Source organism: Camelina sativa, chromosome 9 (genome assembly GCF_030686135.1).
Source record: "Camelina sativa cultivar CO46 ecotype springtype chromosome 9, ASM3068613v1".
Taxonomy (NCBI): Eukaryota; Viridiplantae; Streptophyta; class Magnoliopsida; order Brassicales; family Brassicaceae; genus Camelina; species Camelina sativa.
In genome coordinates this window covers 26,289,010-26,304,207 of record NC_141888.1, presented here as the reverse complement: position 1 = coordinate 26,304,207, position 15,198 = coordinate 26,289,010, and the positions used below count along the sequence as shown (strand labels likewise).

The following is a 15,198-nucleotide window of genomic DNA, read 5'->3' as shown; positions in this document are numbered from 1 at the left end:
ACTATTATCCGAAGGCGTAAGAATAGTATCGAAATGCTGAAAAATGATGAGGGAGGCTGGGTCTCGGATGTACAAGAACTAGAGCAAATGGCGATTGCTTTTTATCAGAAACTATACTCACTGGAGGGGGTTGATCTAGAAGCCGAGAGTCTTTTACAGACAGGTTTTCAGAAGTTAACTCAGGGGGAGCTTGCAGAATTGAGTAAACCGAGTCTTTTACAGACAGGTCCAGACGGTTTTCACCCGGGGTTCTATCAGTCTAGCTGGGAGGTGGTAGGTTCCTCTGTGGTCCGTTTTATCATGGATTTCTTTGAGTCGGGGGCTCTACCTGCTGAGGCGAACGATGCACTAGTTGTTCTGATTGCTAAGGTAGCGAAACCAGAGTTGATGACTCAATTTCGACCTATAAGCTTATGTAACGTGTTATTCAAAATGATTACAAAAACAATGGTTACCAGGCTGAAGAGAGTGATGCCTAAGCTTATTGGTCCTGCTCAAGTGAGCTTTATTCCAGGGAGATTGAGTACAAACAACATAGTGGTGGTCCAAGAGGCAGTGCACTCGATGCGAAGGAAGAAAGGGAAGAAAGGTTGGATGTTGCTGAAATTGGATCTTGAGAAGGCCTATGATCGAGTTCGATGGGATTTCATGGAAGACACTCTGCGTGTGGCGGGTCTATCTGATGCCTGGCGGGGTTGGATTATGCAGTGTGTGGTGAATCCATCTATGACTGTTTTATGGAACGGAGAAAAAACAGAACCGTTTAGGCCGTCCAGAGGACTTCGACAAGGGGACCCTTTGTCCCCATACCTCTTCGTCCTATGTTTAGAGAGACTTTGCCATCTGATTGAGTTGGCAGTGGATGCCAAGGAATGGAAGCCTATTACTCTGTCGCGAGGGGGTCCACGACTCTCGCATATTTGCTTCGCAGACGACCTTATTCTTTTTGCTGAAGCGTCGGTTGCACAAGTAAAAGTCATTCGGAAGGTACTGGAGCGCTTCTGTTTAGCCTCGGGACAAAAAGTGAGCTTGGAGAAGTCAAAAGTGTTTTTTTCTGAGAATGTAAGTCGTGACATTGCGGAACGGATAAGTGAGGTGAGTGGGATTAAAGCTACTAAAGATCTGGGGAAGTACCTTGGGATGCCGGTCCTTCATAAAAGAATAAACAAAGAAACTTTTGGTGAGGTTTTAGAGAAGGTTTCTTCACGATTGTCAGGTTGGAAGGGGAGATTTCTGAGTTTTGCGGGCCGGTTAACTCTAACTAAGGCTGTCTTGTCATCCATACCAATCCACTTAATGAGCACTATATGCCTACCAAAATCAGTATGGGCGTCTTTGGACAAGATCTCGAGAAGTTTCCTTTGGGGGAGTGGGAGTGAGAAGCGGAAGCTCCATTTGGTAGCTTGGGACACTGTATGTCTGCCTAAGTGTGAAAGCGGTCTGGGAATTCGTAAAACGCAAGAGATGAATAAAGCTTTACTTGGCAAGATCGGATGGCGTTTACTTCATGATACCAACAGCCTGTGGGCACGCATCTTGAGAGCTAAGTACAAGGTGGGTAGGGTTCATGATGGATCGTGGTTGGTGGCTAAAGGAGCATGGTCTCCAACTTGGCGGAGTATATGTGTGGGGCTGCGAGAAGCGGTACTACCAGGACTGCGTTGGGTAATTGGTGATGGGAGTGAAATACTTTTTTGGCGTGACAAATAGTTTCTCGAGACGCCACTGTTAGATGTGGTAACGGCGGAGGTACCATCTTTTTGGATGGAGATGAAAGCTCGGGATGCTTGGCAGAATGCCACGGGATGGCAGTTGAATCCATTGGCCCCTTTTTTGTCGGAAACGGTGCAACTTTGTTTGAGATCAGTGGTAATTGATACGGTTACTGGTGCTCGGGATCGTCTCTCGTGGGGAGAGACAGCTAATGGATGCTTTACTGTAAGCTCGGCGTATCGGTTGATGTGCCAGGCGAATGGTCCCCAGCAGGATATGAGCAAATTCTTCGACTGTATTTGGCATGTGAAGACTACAGAGAGAGTGAGATGCTTCCTTTGGCTTGTTGCTCATCAAGTGGTAATGACCAATGTTGAACGAGTTCGCAGACACTTGTGCAGTTCCAGTCTTTGCTCTGTTTGCAGTAGTGGAGAGGAGACACTTTTACATGTTTTGAGGGATTGTCCAGCCATGGCAGGGGTCTGGCAGCGTCTCGTACCGCCAAGTAGGCGCACTGCGTTCTTTGCCACTTCTCTGTTGGAATGGTTATTTGTTAATCTGAATGAAACTACAGAAAGGGGAACTTACTCCTGGGCTACCCTGTTTGCAGGAGCAGCTTGGTGGGGGTGGAAGTGGAGGTGTGGTGATATTTTTGGTGGGTTGGGAAATTTTCGTGACAGAGTCCGCTTCTTAAAGGAGTTAGCAGAGGAATGCTATATGGCGTTTCTGGCAGTGGGTGGTGAGCGTTCCGAAGAAGGTCGTGAGGAACGGCCTATAGCATGGTCTCCTCCGCGGGTTGGCTGGGTAAAACTGAACACGAATGGAGCCTCACATGGAAACCCTGGTAAGGCGACAGCGGGAGGTGTACTCCGGGATGGTGAAGGTAATTGGCTTGGGGGTTTTGCTTTGAATATTGGTTTCTGCTCAGCTCCTCTCGCAGAACTTTGGGGTGTTTATTACGGGTTGGTAATGGCATGGGAGAAGGGTTATACACGGGTGGAGCTTGAGGTGGACTCCAAGGTCGTGGTTGGTTTTCTAACTTCAGGGATTAATGATAATCATCCCCTGTCTTTCCTAGTACATTTGTCCTATGGCTTGATTTCAAAGGACTGGTTAGTCCGTATTTGTCACGTGTATAGGGAAGCTAATTGTCTTGCAGACGGATTAGCGAACTATGCGTTTTCTCTTCCTTTAGGTTTTTTTTCTCTTGATGTCAGTCCTGTTGATATTCAAGGTTTATTATTTGACGATGATGTTGGGTGCACTCATGTACGGACAGTCAGAGTGTACTTTGTATTTTCTTTTCTTTTATTAATAAACGGGGAGGCCTTGCTTCCCCCTCTTCTACCAAAAAAATACAATTTGTTCTTTATTTTGTTTTATTGGGTTTGGACTCATCTTCGGCCCAGAAGGAGTTGGTGAATGAAACCCAAAACCCAAAACAAATTAAATAATAATACTTGAGATTCCAAATAAGCTTTGTTAGGATTATGGGAGGATTAATGTCGAGATTAATGTCTTGCCTCCGAAAAGGAAGGAAATGATTAGATTTCTTAATTGTTTATTACTAATATCTTTTGTCGTCTTTAATTAAACCTTAAACTGAACAACCTACGCCAACTAATGGCAAATCAACCCCTAAAACATGAAAGTCATCAATCATTCATAACGACGAAAGGAATAATAAAAGGTTGTAAATGAATAAACTACAAACAAGAGAAAGGTATAATATGCATTTGGATACTGTTCGTGTAACACGTACAAAAAGAATCAATATAGAGGTAGTTTTTATACAGATTTTTTTTAGAAGAAAACAAATAACTTGTCACATTCATTTAGCAAGAACCCTCCACTTGTATGATGCCATCATTATCTTCATCACAATAATTATCCATCCTCATCATCATCTATGGCGCCGGTGAAGAGGAGGGTGTTCAAGACAAAGAATGAAATAGCGGTGGAGCTGGCGAAATACATAGCTGATCTCTCTTCCAAATTCTGCAAAGAAAGAGGAGTTTTCACCGTGGTTCTATCCGGGGGCGACCTCATCTCCTGGCTCTGGTCCGTTTCATGATTTATGAATACAGAACTCTCTTATCAATATTTAATACCAATCTGAATTTGTTGATTCTTCCCAAACTTATATAGTTTACATTTTTTTGGTTTCTTTCATAGGAAATTGTTAGGAGCTCCTTATATTGATTCAGTTGAGTGGTCTAAGTGGCACATCTTTTGGGTCGACGAGAGGGTTTGTGCTTGGGATCATGCGGATAGCAATTATAAGCTCGCTTACGATGGTTTTCTCTCCAAGGTAAACATGTACAAATACACGTTCCAAACTAAAAATTGAAATTTCTGTTTTATAATAAACTTCTATATATCTTTAAAAATGATTAGTGGTGTTTAAGAAGTGCCGTTAATCACAAAAATACTGCAACTATATTGTTAATTTATGAACTAGGGATCAAGCAATGGTAGTTTAGTACTCCTATAACTTAGGACGAGATGATATGATTTGACAAAAACAAAATAACATTACATTATAACATATAAAAGTAAAACATAGATGTCTGATATTTGACGACAAATAGTATCAAAGTTGCCTGCCATTCATGAGTCATAACGATATATTATCCCAACATCCAGGTTCCGATTCCAGCTGAAAACATCTACGCTATCGACAACGGACTCGGAGCCGAAGGCAACGCGGAGCTCGCTGCTGAACGGTACGAGGAGTGCCTCAAACAAAAGGTGAACCAGAACATAATCCGAACATACAAATCTTCTGGTTTTCCACAGTTCGATCTTCAGCTTCTAGGAATGGGACCTGACGGTCACATGGCGTCTCTATTCCCGGGACATGATCAGATCAATGAAAAAGTGAAATGGGTCACATGGATAACTGATTCACCTAAGCCGCCACCAAAAAGGATCACGTTCACGTTACCGGTTATCAATTGTGCTTCTTACAATGTTATGGCCGTATGTGATCAAGAACAGGCTGATTCGGTTGCGGCTGCTCTTAATCATACCAAGAACTTACCAGCTGGTAGACTAACCGCTGATGTTGAAGTCGTCTGGTTCCTTGACCACGCTGCTGCGTCTAAACTCCCTAATGGCTGGTGCTCCATCCTTTGATTTATTTGTCTTATTAAATGAATCGGTTTGGTATGGCTAGTTTTTTAACCGCTTATTGATTTTAATTATTGTGCATGTATATGTACTAATTGGATTCGAATCTATTGCTTATTTGGTTTACAAATTTTTCTCTTCTTTTGTTAAGTGCAAATATTAATATATAGTGAAACAAGTAAAGAAGTGTTGTAAACATCTTATATGAGACACCATGATTGTGTCCACACAAGGAAAGACACGAGTAGACAAAAGCGAGAACACGAATCTAATTCACATGATCGATGGATCACAGTATACATATCTAACTATTAGTTGTATCTACGAATAATTCACAAATACAGGACTCAACACTCAACAGATATAAGTAACATGCATGCCCTTTTTGTATCTTCTTCTTTTCTTTTTGTTTTTTTCCCAACAAACTGTTATATAGTTTATTTATATTATTTGATTAGCATATGCGTAACATTAGTATCTAAAATTCCGACAACAAATAATTTTAGATGGTTGCAATTGCAACTGGATAATATTCTTACATATAGTTTTTTTATGTAATGATTATTGGCAGTGAATTTAATTCTATATCAAATCTTGTACCTCAAATAATTTATTGACCTTTATCAAATCTTTCAACCAATGCTAGTTTATAGAGTAACTCTGATGAATGATGATGTATGTCTGGCTTCATTAAAAAGTAGTAGCTTCTCAATATTATCTTGCTTAATCAAAAGAAAATTCGTTAGTTAGTTTGAGCATATTCGTTCTTTTTATAATTCAAACAGTTATGTACAGTAATACTTATTTTTTGGCAACATTAGTTAAAAAAATTCTGCTAACAATATTAGTAATATAGTTGTATTCAACTATTCATAGTGTATTCAGACGAAGCAACTAATAAAGTATTGTATATGGAAAACGATACTTTACTTTCCCTTTTTGTAAAGCAACGAATCTATCTTTGGTATTTTATCTTTTCCCACTAAACTAACATATCCACAACATTGAATTCACCAATCCCCAATATTTCGAATTTAACTAAACAGTATCTTACATGTGATTATTACCATGTGTTTTTAATTTGTTCATCATCAGATATTCATCAGCACATATAATTTTTTTCTTTGATTCCTACAAAAAATAAAAGAAAAATATGAATTTTGTTAGAAAAAAATATTGTCATGGCCGGTGATTCAAAATAAATAAATAGAAAAAACATAAGAAAAAGTATCAACCAGGTCAGGTGCTACTTTTGTTAAACGGAACCATCGTTACAATTATTGAGACAATTTGTGCAGATTCATGACTCCACTCTAGATGATAATGATATAATTAAATCTAAGGTTATTATTTAAGAACATATCAACATCCATTTGCCGGTTGGATGACGTACGGAGATATATAATGAAGTCCTGTATTATACAAATAATAAAAGATGGTCGAAGAGGTCAGACGTATATAGATCAATAATTAAATTTATTAGTTTTTGTAGTTTCGGTTTTAGTCATTTCAATTTGGTTTAACCAAAAGATCTTTATGTTCTAATAACAGCTAATCGCACTACACATCATCAATTACATGTTTTATGGACCGTATGGTATGTGAGAGTAACTTCATGACAATCACATTTGCATTTTTACCTTCTTTGAAATATTTTGTCAGACAAAAATGGATACATGCGACTGCTTTTGTTGACCAGACTAATTTTTATTTATGAAAGAGGTATGTATTGTTTTGCTTTATTTTTCTTATTATTATCCTCCATTGATTTTTTGGAAGAAAAGAATCCTCTATTTTTTCTTCATATTTGATGCAAGAAAACCATATAAGTAAATATGGATCAACATAATTAATCCGATCCAAAGTAAATTTAAAACTAATATAGAAGCCTATTTAAAATTGTTCAATACATTTAATTAAATGCTTGCCTATATCAAAATAAATAATTAGTGGCACTAATTCATAAACTCTATTCTACTTTCAGTCGTTACAGTCAATTTGGGTACAATAATACTTCAAGAATCCACAGAGAGAGAAAAAAAATAACAAACTAAAAACAAAATCAGAAACCGGATCCAACATTTCTACGTATAGGTATATACCCGAACAGTGGAATAAATTGTGATACTTTGCATCTGGGATATTCCCAAAAACCTAATCCAAGTGGTTAACGAGTCATATCATTGAATTTGAGCTTAATAAATAAATCCTTCCTTTGCATTTGATACTGTATATAATAGCGTAATCGAACCGTTTGTTGTTATACTAAATGATAGGTATCTAATACTTAGGGCAGCATTGATTTTGGTCAATAAGACAAATTATAACCAAAAACAGGAGACACATAAAAGCAAAAGAAAAAATTACTATTTGAAAACATAAGTAATTGTTATATAGCTAATTATTAATCATAGCGTAGAACCAATTTCATCATTGTTGTCTAGAGACATATTACGGATTCTTTAATCTACATAGTATGAGTCTTTGTTCGGTTAGTTGTATTAACAAAACTGTTTATGTACCTCGATTCCTAAACAACAATTACATAATTTATAGTACTAAGAAACAAAATTAAATGTTTTAATAACTAATACCATGTGCTTGATTTTGGTCGGTTGATGAAAACATGGGAATTATTTCATCTCACTCGTTGGGAAACCATTATCTCAAGATCATTTACAATCTACCAACAATTATTTTTTAATGTAGTAGTATTATTTACTCATACTTAACTACTACAACTAGTTTACAATTAGTTAGGTTAATTGTACACCATCCATTACAAAATATAAGATGTTTTAGTTAAAAACCTAAATTTTATAGTATTTATTTTTTTTTTAAATTCGAACCAATCATAAAAAAGTACATAATAAATATAATTTTAAATATTAAACTAATGTATAATAAATATGAAACACATTTTTATAGTATTAAATATGAAACACATAAATTTTTTCTAAAAAAAATGCTATAACTTATAAGATGTATGACCAAAAAAAAACATTTTATAGTAAGAAACACATAAAGTATATTTCTTTCTAGAAACATGAAAAAAAAAAAATTATTAACAGAAAATAGCTTGTGGTTTTAAATTTCTTATTGATATTGATGAAATGATAAAATAAATTAATTTACAGGGAAATTGACAAAATAATCATGATATGGATTATGGAATAAACTGGTGTAGACATTAAAAGATGAAAGTACATGGGTTAAAACATAAACAATCAAAGAATCAGAGATCAAAACAAAATACTAAAGAAAGAAAAGGAGTTAAAAATATAAAAGAAAGGTTTCAGAGTTCGTGAGAGAGAAACTAAAAAAAGTCACCACCACCATTAAGCTCTCTCTCTCTCTCTCTCATCAGTCGCATTACTCTTTCAAGACTTTTTTTTTTCTTTTCTTCCTCATTTAGATTCTTATAGAGATGAGAGAGATTTACAAGTAAGCCCACGTTTCTCTATTCTATAGAGAGAAACAGCAAAAGTAAACGAGACGGAGACGGAGAAGAAGACGAAGCAAGTTGTGTAAGAAGAAGAAAGAAGAAGACGGACGGCGGTATAAAGATATTTTTTTTATATTCAATTTTTACTTGATCGGGTCTTCGTCGGAGGAGAGGTATTGTTGGCGGCGGCGGTGGAGATTTGAAGTTGTCGTCTGTTTCAAGGTATTGGGTTGCTTTTGAGTTAGATTGGAGGAAACCGTTTGATTAGGTTTTTAAAATCGTGTGGGAGAGGAGGAGGATTGGGGGAATATATATATATATATATATATATATATAGATGAAAGCTCTGAGAAGGATTCAAACGACGTCGTCGTCTTCTAATCCTTCATCGCCATTATCATCTCCTCCAGCTTCTTCTTCTTCGTCGTCTTCGTGGATCCATTTACGTTCTGCTCTCTTCGTTGTTGCTTCTTCATCTCCTGCTTCTTGCTCTTCTTCTTCTTCTGATCGGTTAGTCTTTTACCTCAATTTCTATATGGTAATTTTTTTTTGATTTTATAGAATTAGATCTCGAATCCATTGCCTTGAATTGACTTTGTTAGACTTCATCTCCTTCATAGATTTGATTCCTTGATCATCGACGATTACATTGATTTAATAGTGTGTTTCAAATTTGCTGTTTTAGATGATTGTAAATATTCTTAACTCGATTGGCTATTTCTGGATAATTCTTGTTTCAATTATTCTTGAGAACAAGTAAGGCACATTGTAACCTTTTGTTTCACTGTTTTTGTTTTCACTCAGGACACGTCTTAAATCACCATGGTCCCGGAGGAAAAGGAAGAAGCCACTCAGACCTCAGCAGTGGAAGAGATTCTTTAATCCCGACGGTAGACTACGGAATGGAGGAGTTGATTTATTGAAGAAAGTTCGAAGTAGAGTGAGTCTCACAGCTCCATGGACTCCTTCAGTTCACTGTCACAACCGTTTTGTGGGTTGTTGATTTTTAAAGAATGTTTTTTTTTCTCTTATTTCCTTGTAGGGTATTGAGCCCAGCATTCGGCTGGAGGTGTGGCCATTCCTTCTTGGAGTGTAAGTATACTGTCAAAAACTCTGTTTTTAGGTGAATCTTATTGCAACAATCGCATCTATTGCTAGCTCTTTTGCCTCTTTTCTTTACGTTTGCTGATTTTTACGTTTTTACAAAACAGGTACGGTTTTAATAGTTCGAAAGAAGAGAGAGTTACTATAAGAAACCGGAGAAGGTGAGAGAGACCGATTGAATAACTACATGGGAAAGTTTTGTACTTTTAAATCTATTCTCTAGCTCATCTGTTTTGATTTTGACAAATGCAGAAAGGAGTATGAGAGACTACGCAGGCAGTGCAAACGGCTTCAAAAACACAATAACGGGACTCTTAAGTTAAACAGGGGGAGTGACACTATCCAAGATGAGTACGATTGGCCTCAAGTGCAAGACACTGACAGTTCATGTTCTGATGAAGTTGTCAGTGCCCGCGAGTCTCTCTCAAGTGATGAAGACATCACTGAAGATATCGGGTACATGAGTGAAGTTTCGTGTACAGTTGAGAGAGACGGCAGTAGTTCAAGACGAATCACCAATGCTACTATCTCTACACTCAATTCCGAGTCATCAGATTCTGATTCTTCAGATGGGAGTGAAGTGGTACAGGTCTTTTACTCTTCCGATACTCCAGATGTGAGTAGTACCTATCCAGCCAACTCAACTATCCCCAGGACAGAAGAGGATTTTGTGACGTGGCAGCGTATCATTCGTTTAGATGCCGTGCGTGCTAACTCAGAGTGGACCCCTTATTCTCCATCTCAGGCAGTAATATCAGAGGACAGAGCATGTCGTGCCGCTGAAGCAGTCGGGCTAAAAGATTACAATCACTTGGAACCGTACAAAATATTTCAAGCTGCTCGGCTAGTTGCTGTTCTTGAAGCTTATGCTTTGTATGACCCTGACATTGGGTATTGCCAAGGAATGAGCGATCTTCTCTCTCCTATACTCTCTGTAATCCCTGATGACCATGAAGTGTTTTGGTGCTTCGTCGGGTTCATGAAGAAAGCTCGTCACAATTTCAGACTGGACGAGGTTGGAATCAGAAGACAACTCAACATAGTCTCAAAGATAATCAAATCCAAAGACTCTCAGCTTTACAGGCACTTAGAGAAACTCCAAGCTGAAGACTGTTTCTTTGTGTACAGAATGGTTGTAGTGATGTTCAGACGAGAGCTAACACTCGATCAGACACTCTGTCTATGGGAAGTGATGTGGGCAGATCAAGCAGCAATCAGAGCAGGGATGGGGAAATCTGCATGGAGCAGGATAAGGCAGCGTGCACCTCCAACGGATGATTTGGTGCTCTATGCTATAGCGGCCTCGGTGTTGCAAAGAAGGAAACTTATAATAGAGAAATACAACAGCATGGATGAGATTCTAAGGGAGTGTCATAGTATGGCAGGACAATTAGATGTGTGGAAGCTCCTGGATGATGCACATGACCTCGTCGTTACTCTACACACCAAGATTGAACATTCATTCTCATAAATTTTGATCTATTTTTCTTTCCTGCGACTTGTCCAAGATGGATTCTTGGTGAACTCCCTGGTTCCGTGCAGGCCCGAATTGGGCCGTGAACTCTCTTATCTGTTTATCCTGGCCGATTGAAATGAGGCTAGAGATTGGAAGGAGTTGTTCTGGTGAAGAGAGAGGGGGTGTGTAATTTTATTAAAATAAATGTATGTGTGTGTTGTGAAGATTGTGAAAAAGGTTGAGGAGGGTTTTTCTAAATCCCTCAGGGAAAGATATTCTTTTACTTGAAAATATATGCATATGGAAACAAAGCTGTGCAAAGATGTCGATTTAGAAGAATGTGTGTGTTTCCATTAGTCGCTGGGGTATTAAACCGGAGAGGACATAGGAGAATCTTACTCCCGGTTAAAGAAAAATATGTATTATTGTCTAAAAAGGCATGTTGAGTTCACCGTAGTTATTAATTACTTTTATTCAGATGTTATACATTTTAGATAATACTAGATTAAGACCCGTGCTAGAGCACGGGTTGAAATTTATTTTATTTATATTGTAATTTTTATATAAAATATAATTTATGTGATTTTTAAAAAAAACTTTTTTTAGATAAAACATTATGTAATAAAATTATATGCTAAATATGATTGATTGAAAAAAGACACTTATTTTGTAAATTTTATATTGTTAATGATTCTAGATAAGGATCCGTGCTATAACACTGGTTAAATTTTATTTTATACAAAATTTTGTATATTTTATATTTTAAAATAAAATTTTAATATGTTGTATTATGTTATATATGTGAAGTTGTTTTAACAATGTATATTCTACATCATGACTTCAATGTCATTATAAGACATAATTTTGTAAATTTGAATTTAAATATTCAAATTTTGACCCGTTACTCAATAAAATTTTTAATTCAATATATATTATTTTTAAAGAATAATATTACTAAAGCTTGAATATTTTATAGATTGAACAATTTATATTTGTTTTTAAAAAATCAACTTATGGTATATCGAGAAATAAAAGTATTTTTAATTATAATAAATTATATGATAATTTATTTGTTTCACAAAATAGACTCATATATAAAAATGAGAAGTGAAGTATAATTATAATTAATAAATTAATATGTTAAGTTAGATATCAAAAGATTTTATTTGATGAATAATTTAATAAAGGAAATTAATATAGTAAGTTAGATGATATGATTCTTTAGAATATTCTCTTTAAAATTTTTGGTATAACCTATTTATAACCAATTAATCTATCATTAATGTATAACCTATTTGTAACCAACTTATTAAAATTATATAGTCTACAAAATAATGTTGTGTACTTCCGTTTTATTATAAAGGGGATTATCAGAATCTACAAAAAAAATTTTATTACTAGAATATTTCGGCTATTTTCAAAATCCAGCGTGTCCTTGTTTTATGTTACCAGAAAAAGGAATTACAAAAATGCCATTATCACGTCAGACGCTACGTCAGAAATCGCTGACATGTATTAAATAACTCAGCCATAACGCGTTATAGAGGTAATGACAGCTGAGTTATAGGACATAACTCAGCCAAGCGTTACGGCTGACTTATTAAAATCTGGCTGAGTTATGCTCTAACTCAGCCGTCCTTACAACAGAGTTTTCACCCGATAGTTGAGTTGTCAAAATTTTGGCTGAGTTATCACTACGACACGGCTGAATTAACTTTTTCCGGCTGGCTGAGTTATGAAAAACGGCTGACTTATGAGATGTAGTTACGGCTGAGTTATGGTTAAAAACTGTAACTCAGCCGTGATAGGCTGACTTATCGTACAACTTGGCCATTTTACGGCTGACTTAGTAGCAAAAGATTAATTACTAGAATATTATTCAGTTACGGCTGACTTATTAAACGATACGGCTGAGTTACATATTTTCAGTTGATGAAACGGCTGAATTTGACAGCCATTTTTTTGCTTTTTAATTATTGTAATGTTATTAATGTTGTGATTGAGTTATAATTTGTTTGATGGCTGTTATATTTAGGCTGAGTTATAATTTGGTTGATGGCTGACTTGCCACGTCGGACGCATCATCCATGTCAGCATTCCAGGTCATCATCTTTCTTCTCCGGAAATACGAAACGTCGTTCCTTCAACTCTTGTTCTTCAACTGGTTAATAAGTGAACTATTTACATGGTTTTTACCTTCTTCTTCACCTTGCTCTTCTACTTCTTCTTCACTTTCTTCTTCACCTTTCTTCTACTTCTTCTTCACTTTCTTCTTCACCTTCTTCTTCACCTTCTTCTTCTACTTCTTCTTCACCTTGTTCTTCATTTTCTTTCATGGATCAAGTTCCGGTAATTGTTGTTCCCGGTAAATGGGTAAAGAAACACAAATATGTATTTAACACCGACGATAGAGGGTGTAGAATTGTTTAGATAGATGCAGAAACAACACACGACAAGCTTATTTTTGATGACTACTGATTTAACGCGTTAAGCCATGAGCTAAACACATGTTCTCGATGTAAACAAGTTGGACACACTGCGAAAACTTGTCTGATGTAGTATTATTGTAATACATTTGTTTTATTTTGTGTAATAACTCAGGCGTCAAGCATTATAACTCAGCCGTCATATTAATCGACGAGACCTTTCGTTTTCTGCTTTCAAATTACTCCTTGTGAGAATTCAGCCACAAAGCATTATAACTCAGCCGTCATATGAATCGACGAGACCTTTTGTTTTCCCGTAAATACTATAACTCAGTCGTCAAGTAATATAAATCAACTGCTTGCTTTCAGATTATTTCTTGTGTAACTCAGCCACAAAACATCATAACTCAGCCGTCATATGAATCGATGAGACCTTTCGTTTTCCTGTAAATACTATAACTCAGCCGTTAAGTTTTTTTTTGTTTTTTTGGGTTTTGACGTGGATTATGGAAGATGACGTGTATTTTAATTTGCTGATGTGTATTTTTTTATTATTTTCTTTAATCAAAATCGAAAAAATGAATCCAAGGGGTAAATTGTAATTACACCCAGAACACTAAATATCTGAGCAATTTTTAGAAAATTGTTAGATATAAAGAATAAATCAACTTTTGGAGTACATTTGAGTAATTCTTTCTTACTCTTCTGATGACATCTTTACTTCTAAGCAGCAAGGAAAAACAATAGTAGGCCTAGACAATAGGTAAACCGTTCGATTTCGTTTAGGTTAGTTCGGATGTACTTAGTAAATAATATATAGGTTTATAGATTTTATAAATTCTATTTTCACTTATCGAGCCATCGAACCGTAAAAGCTTTTACGACCATGTTTGGAAACGTATACCTTTTCTGCTTTTTCTATGTCATGGTGTGGTCATCAACAACTAGTCCTTACTTCCTCAGTTCCTCATATACCTATTGAAATATTGTAGTTCTTTACTTCTTTATCTTCCATGAACATGTGCAGGATCACCCTCTTAAAATATGTATTTCTTCTGTTTCTGTTGGCCGCTGATGTTTTCATGCTTTGCTTTCCTTTATTTCGTCTATTCAACTAAATATGTTTCTTGTTAAAAAAACAGAATACACAGAAAAACAAATGTTTGTTGTTATGCTGTTTAAGCAAGTGTCGTGAATAACTTGATGGATAAGAGTGACTTAGAGAATACTTTTCCTATTTTATCAATTACTTGTTGATGATATTTACATCTTTACTTTTTTTCTTTTTTTCTTTCTTTTATGTCTTAATTTATTATTAATTAATAATTATTGTAAATTATGAATCGCGAACCTAAACATATTAGTGTAGAAGTATTAATTAACCCTCAATTAACTATTGGGCCAATGGGCTTCCATATTTACATCTTTATTTATAAATACTTTTGCAATCCGATTATTATTTTTATGGTTACCAATTAGAGCTAATAATTTTTTTTTTTTTTGCTCATTAGAAATGTTTAACTCCAACCAATCGTATTTGAAACTCGTCTTAAAATTTTTGTGTAAAAATATGAACCAGATTAGTAAATTTTGGTGTAAATGAGTTTCAAAACACTTTCTAAATTGTTGATAAAAAAAAAAAAACAATTTCTAAATTACGACTACTTGATTAAACCTCGTAAATGTCTAATTGTCCAGGCCATGAATTCATATTAAGTTTAACTTTGTTTTGATTACGAGTAAATATAAATTTTGGTTCTAAATGAGTTTCCTTTGGTTTTTAGTTTTTGGATTTTAGTTTTTGATTTTGTTTTTAACCCTTGAATGGTAATGTGACACCCCGGTTTCAGAGACTTGCGCAGAGATTTAAAAGAATTGATTTGGCCACCTATATCACCAAAGTGCATTTATCTTTTCGGTTA

At 35.8% G+C, this 15,198-nt stretch overlaps 2 protein-coding genes across 2 annotated transcripts; both read left to right on the top strand.

The window, feature by feature from the left end:
• The first annotated feature begins 3,427 nt into the window (after window positions 1-3,427).
• Window positions 3,428-4,975, top strand: LOC147938786 (putative 6-phosphogluconolactonase 2). Its single transcript, XM_087464097.1, has 3 exons — window positions 3,428-3,774; window positions 3,889-4,024; window positions 4,360-4,975. The coding sequence occupies exons 1-3, from the start codon at window positions 3,623-3,625 to the stop codon at window positions 4,849-4,851; spliced, it is 780 nt and encodes a 259-aa protein (XP_087320223.1). The 5' UTR covers window positions 3,428-3,622; the 3' UTR covers window positions 4,852-4,975.
• A 3,257-nt stretch (window positions 4,976-8,232) lies between these two features.
• LOC104711443 (rab GTPase-activating protein 22) lies at window positions 8,233-11,161 on the top strand. Its single transcript, XM_010428142.2, has 5 exons — window positions 8,233-8,800; window positions 9,095-9,230; window positions 9,333-9,382; window positions 9,502-9,555; window positions 9,647-11,161. The coding sequence occupies exons 1-5, from the start codon at window positions 8,628-8,630 to the stop codon at window positions 10,863-10,865; spliced, it is 1,632 nt and encodes a 543-aa protein (XP_010426444.1). The 5' UTR covers window positions 8,233-8,627; the 3' UTR covers window positions 10,866-11,161.
• The last annotated feature ends 4,037 nt before the right edge of the window (window positions 11,162-15,198 follow it).

Coding starts and splice junctions, on each gene's coding strand:
- LOC104711443 (XM_010428142.2), top strand. CDS start 8,628: ATGAAAGCTCTGAGAAGGATTCAAACGACGTCGTCGTCTTCTAATCCT. Junction 8,801..9,094: donor TCTTCTTCTTCTTCTGATCG/GTTAGTCTTTTA, acceptor GTTTTCACTCAG/GACACGTCTTAAATCACCAT. Junction 9,383..9,501: donor TGGCCATTCCTTCTTGGAGT/GTAAGTATACTG, acceptor TTTACAAAACAG/GTACGGTTTTAATAGTTCGA.
- LOC147938786 (XM_087464097.1), top strand. CDS start 3,623: ATGGCGCCGGTGAAGAGGAGGGTGTTCAAGACAAAGAATGAAATAGCG. Junction 3,775..3,888: donor GACCTCATCTCCTGGCTCTG/GTCCGTTTCATG, acceptor TTTCTTTCATAG/GAAATTGTTAGGAGCTCCTT. Junction 4,025..4,359: donor ACGATGGTTTTCTCTCCAAG/GTAAACATGTAC, acceptor CCCAACATCCAG/GTTCCGATTCCAGCTGAAAA.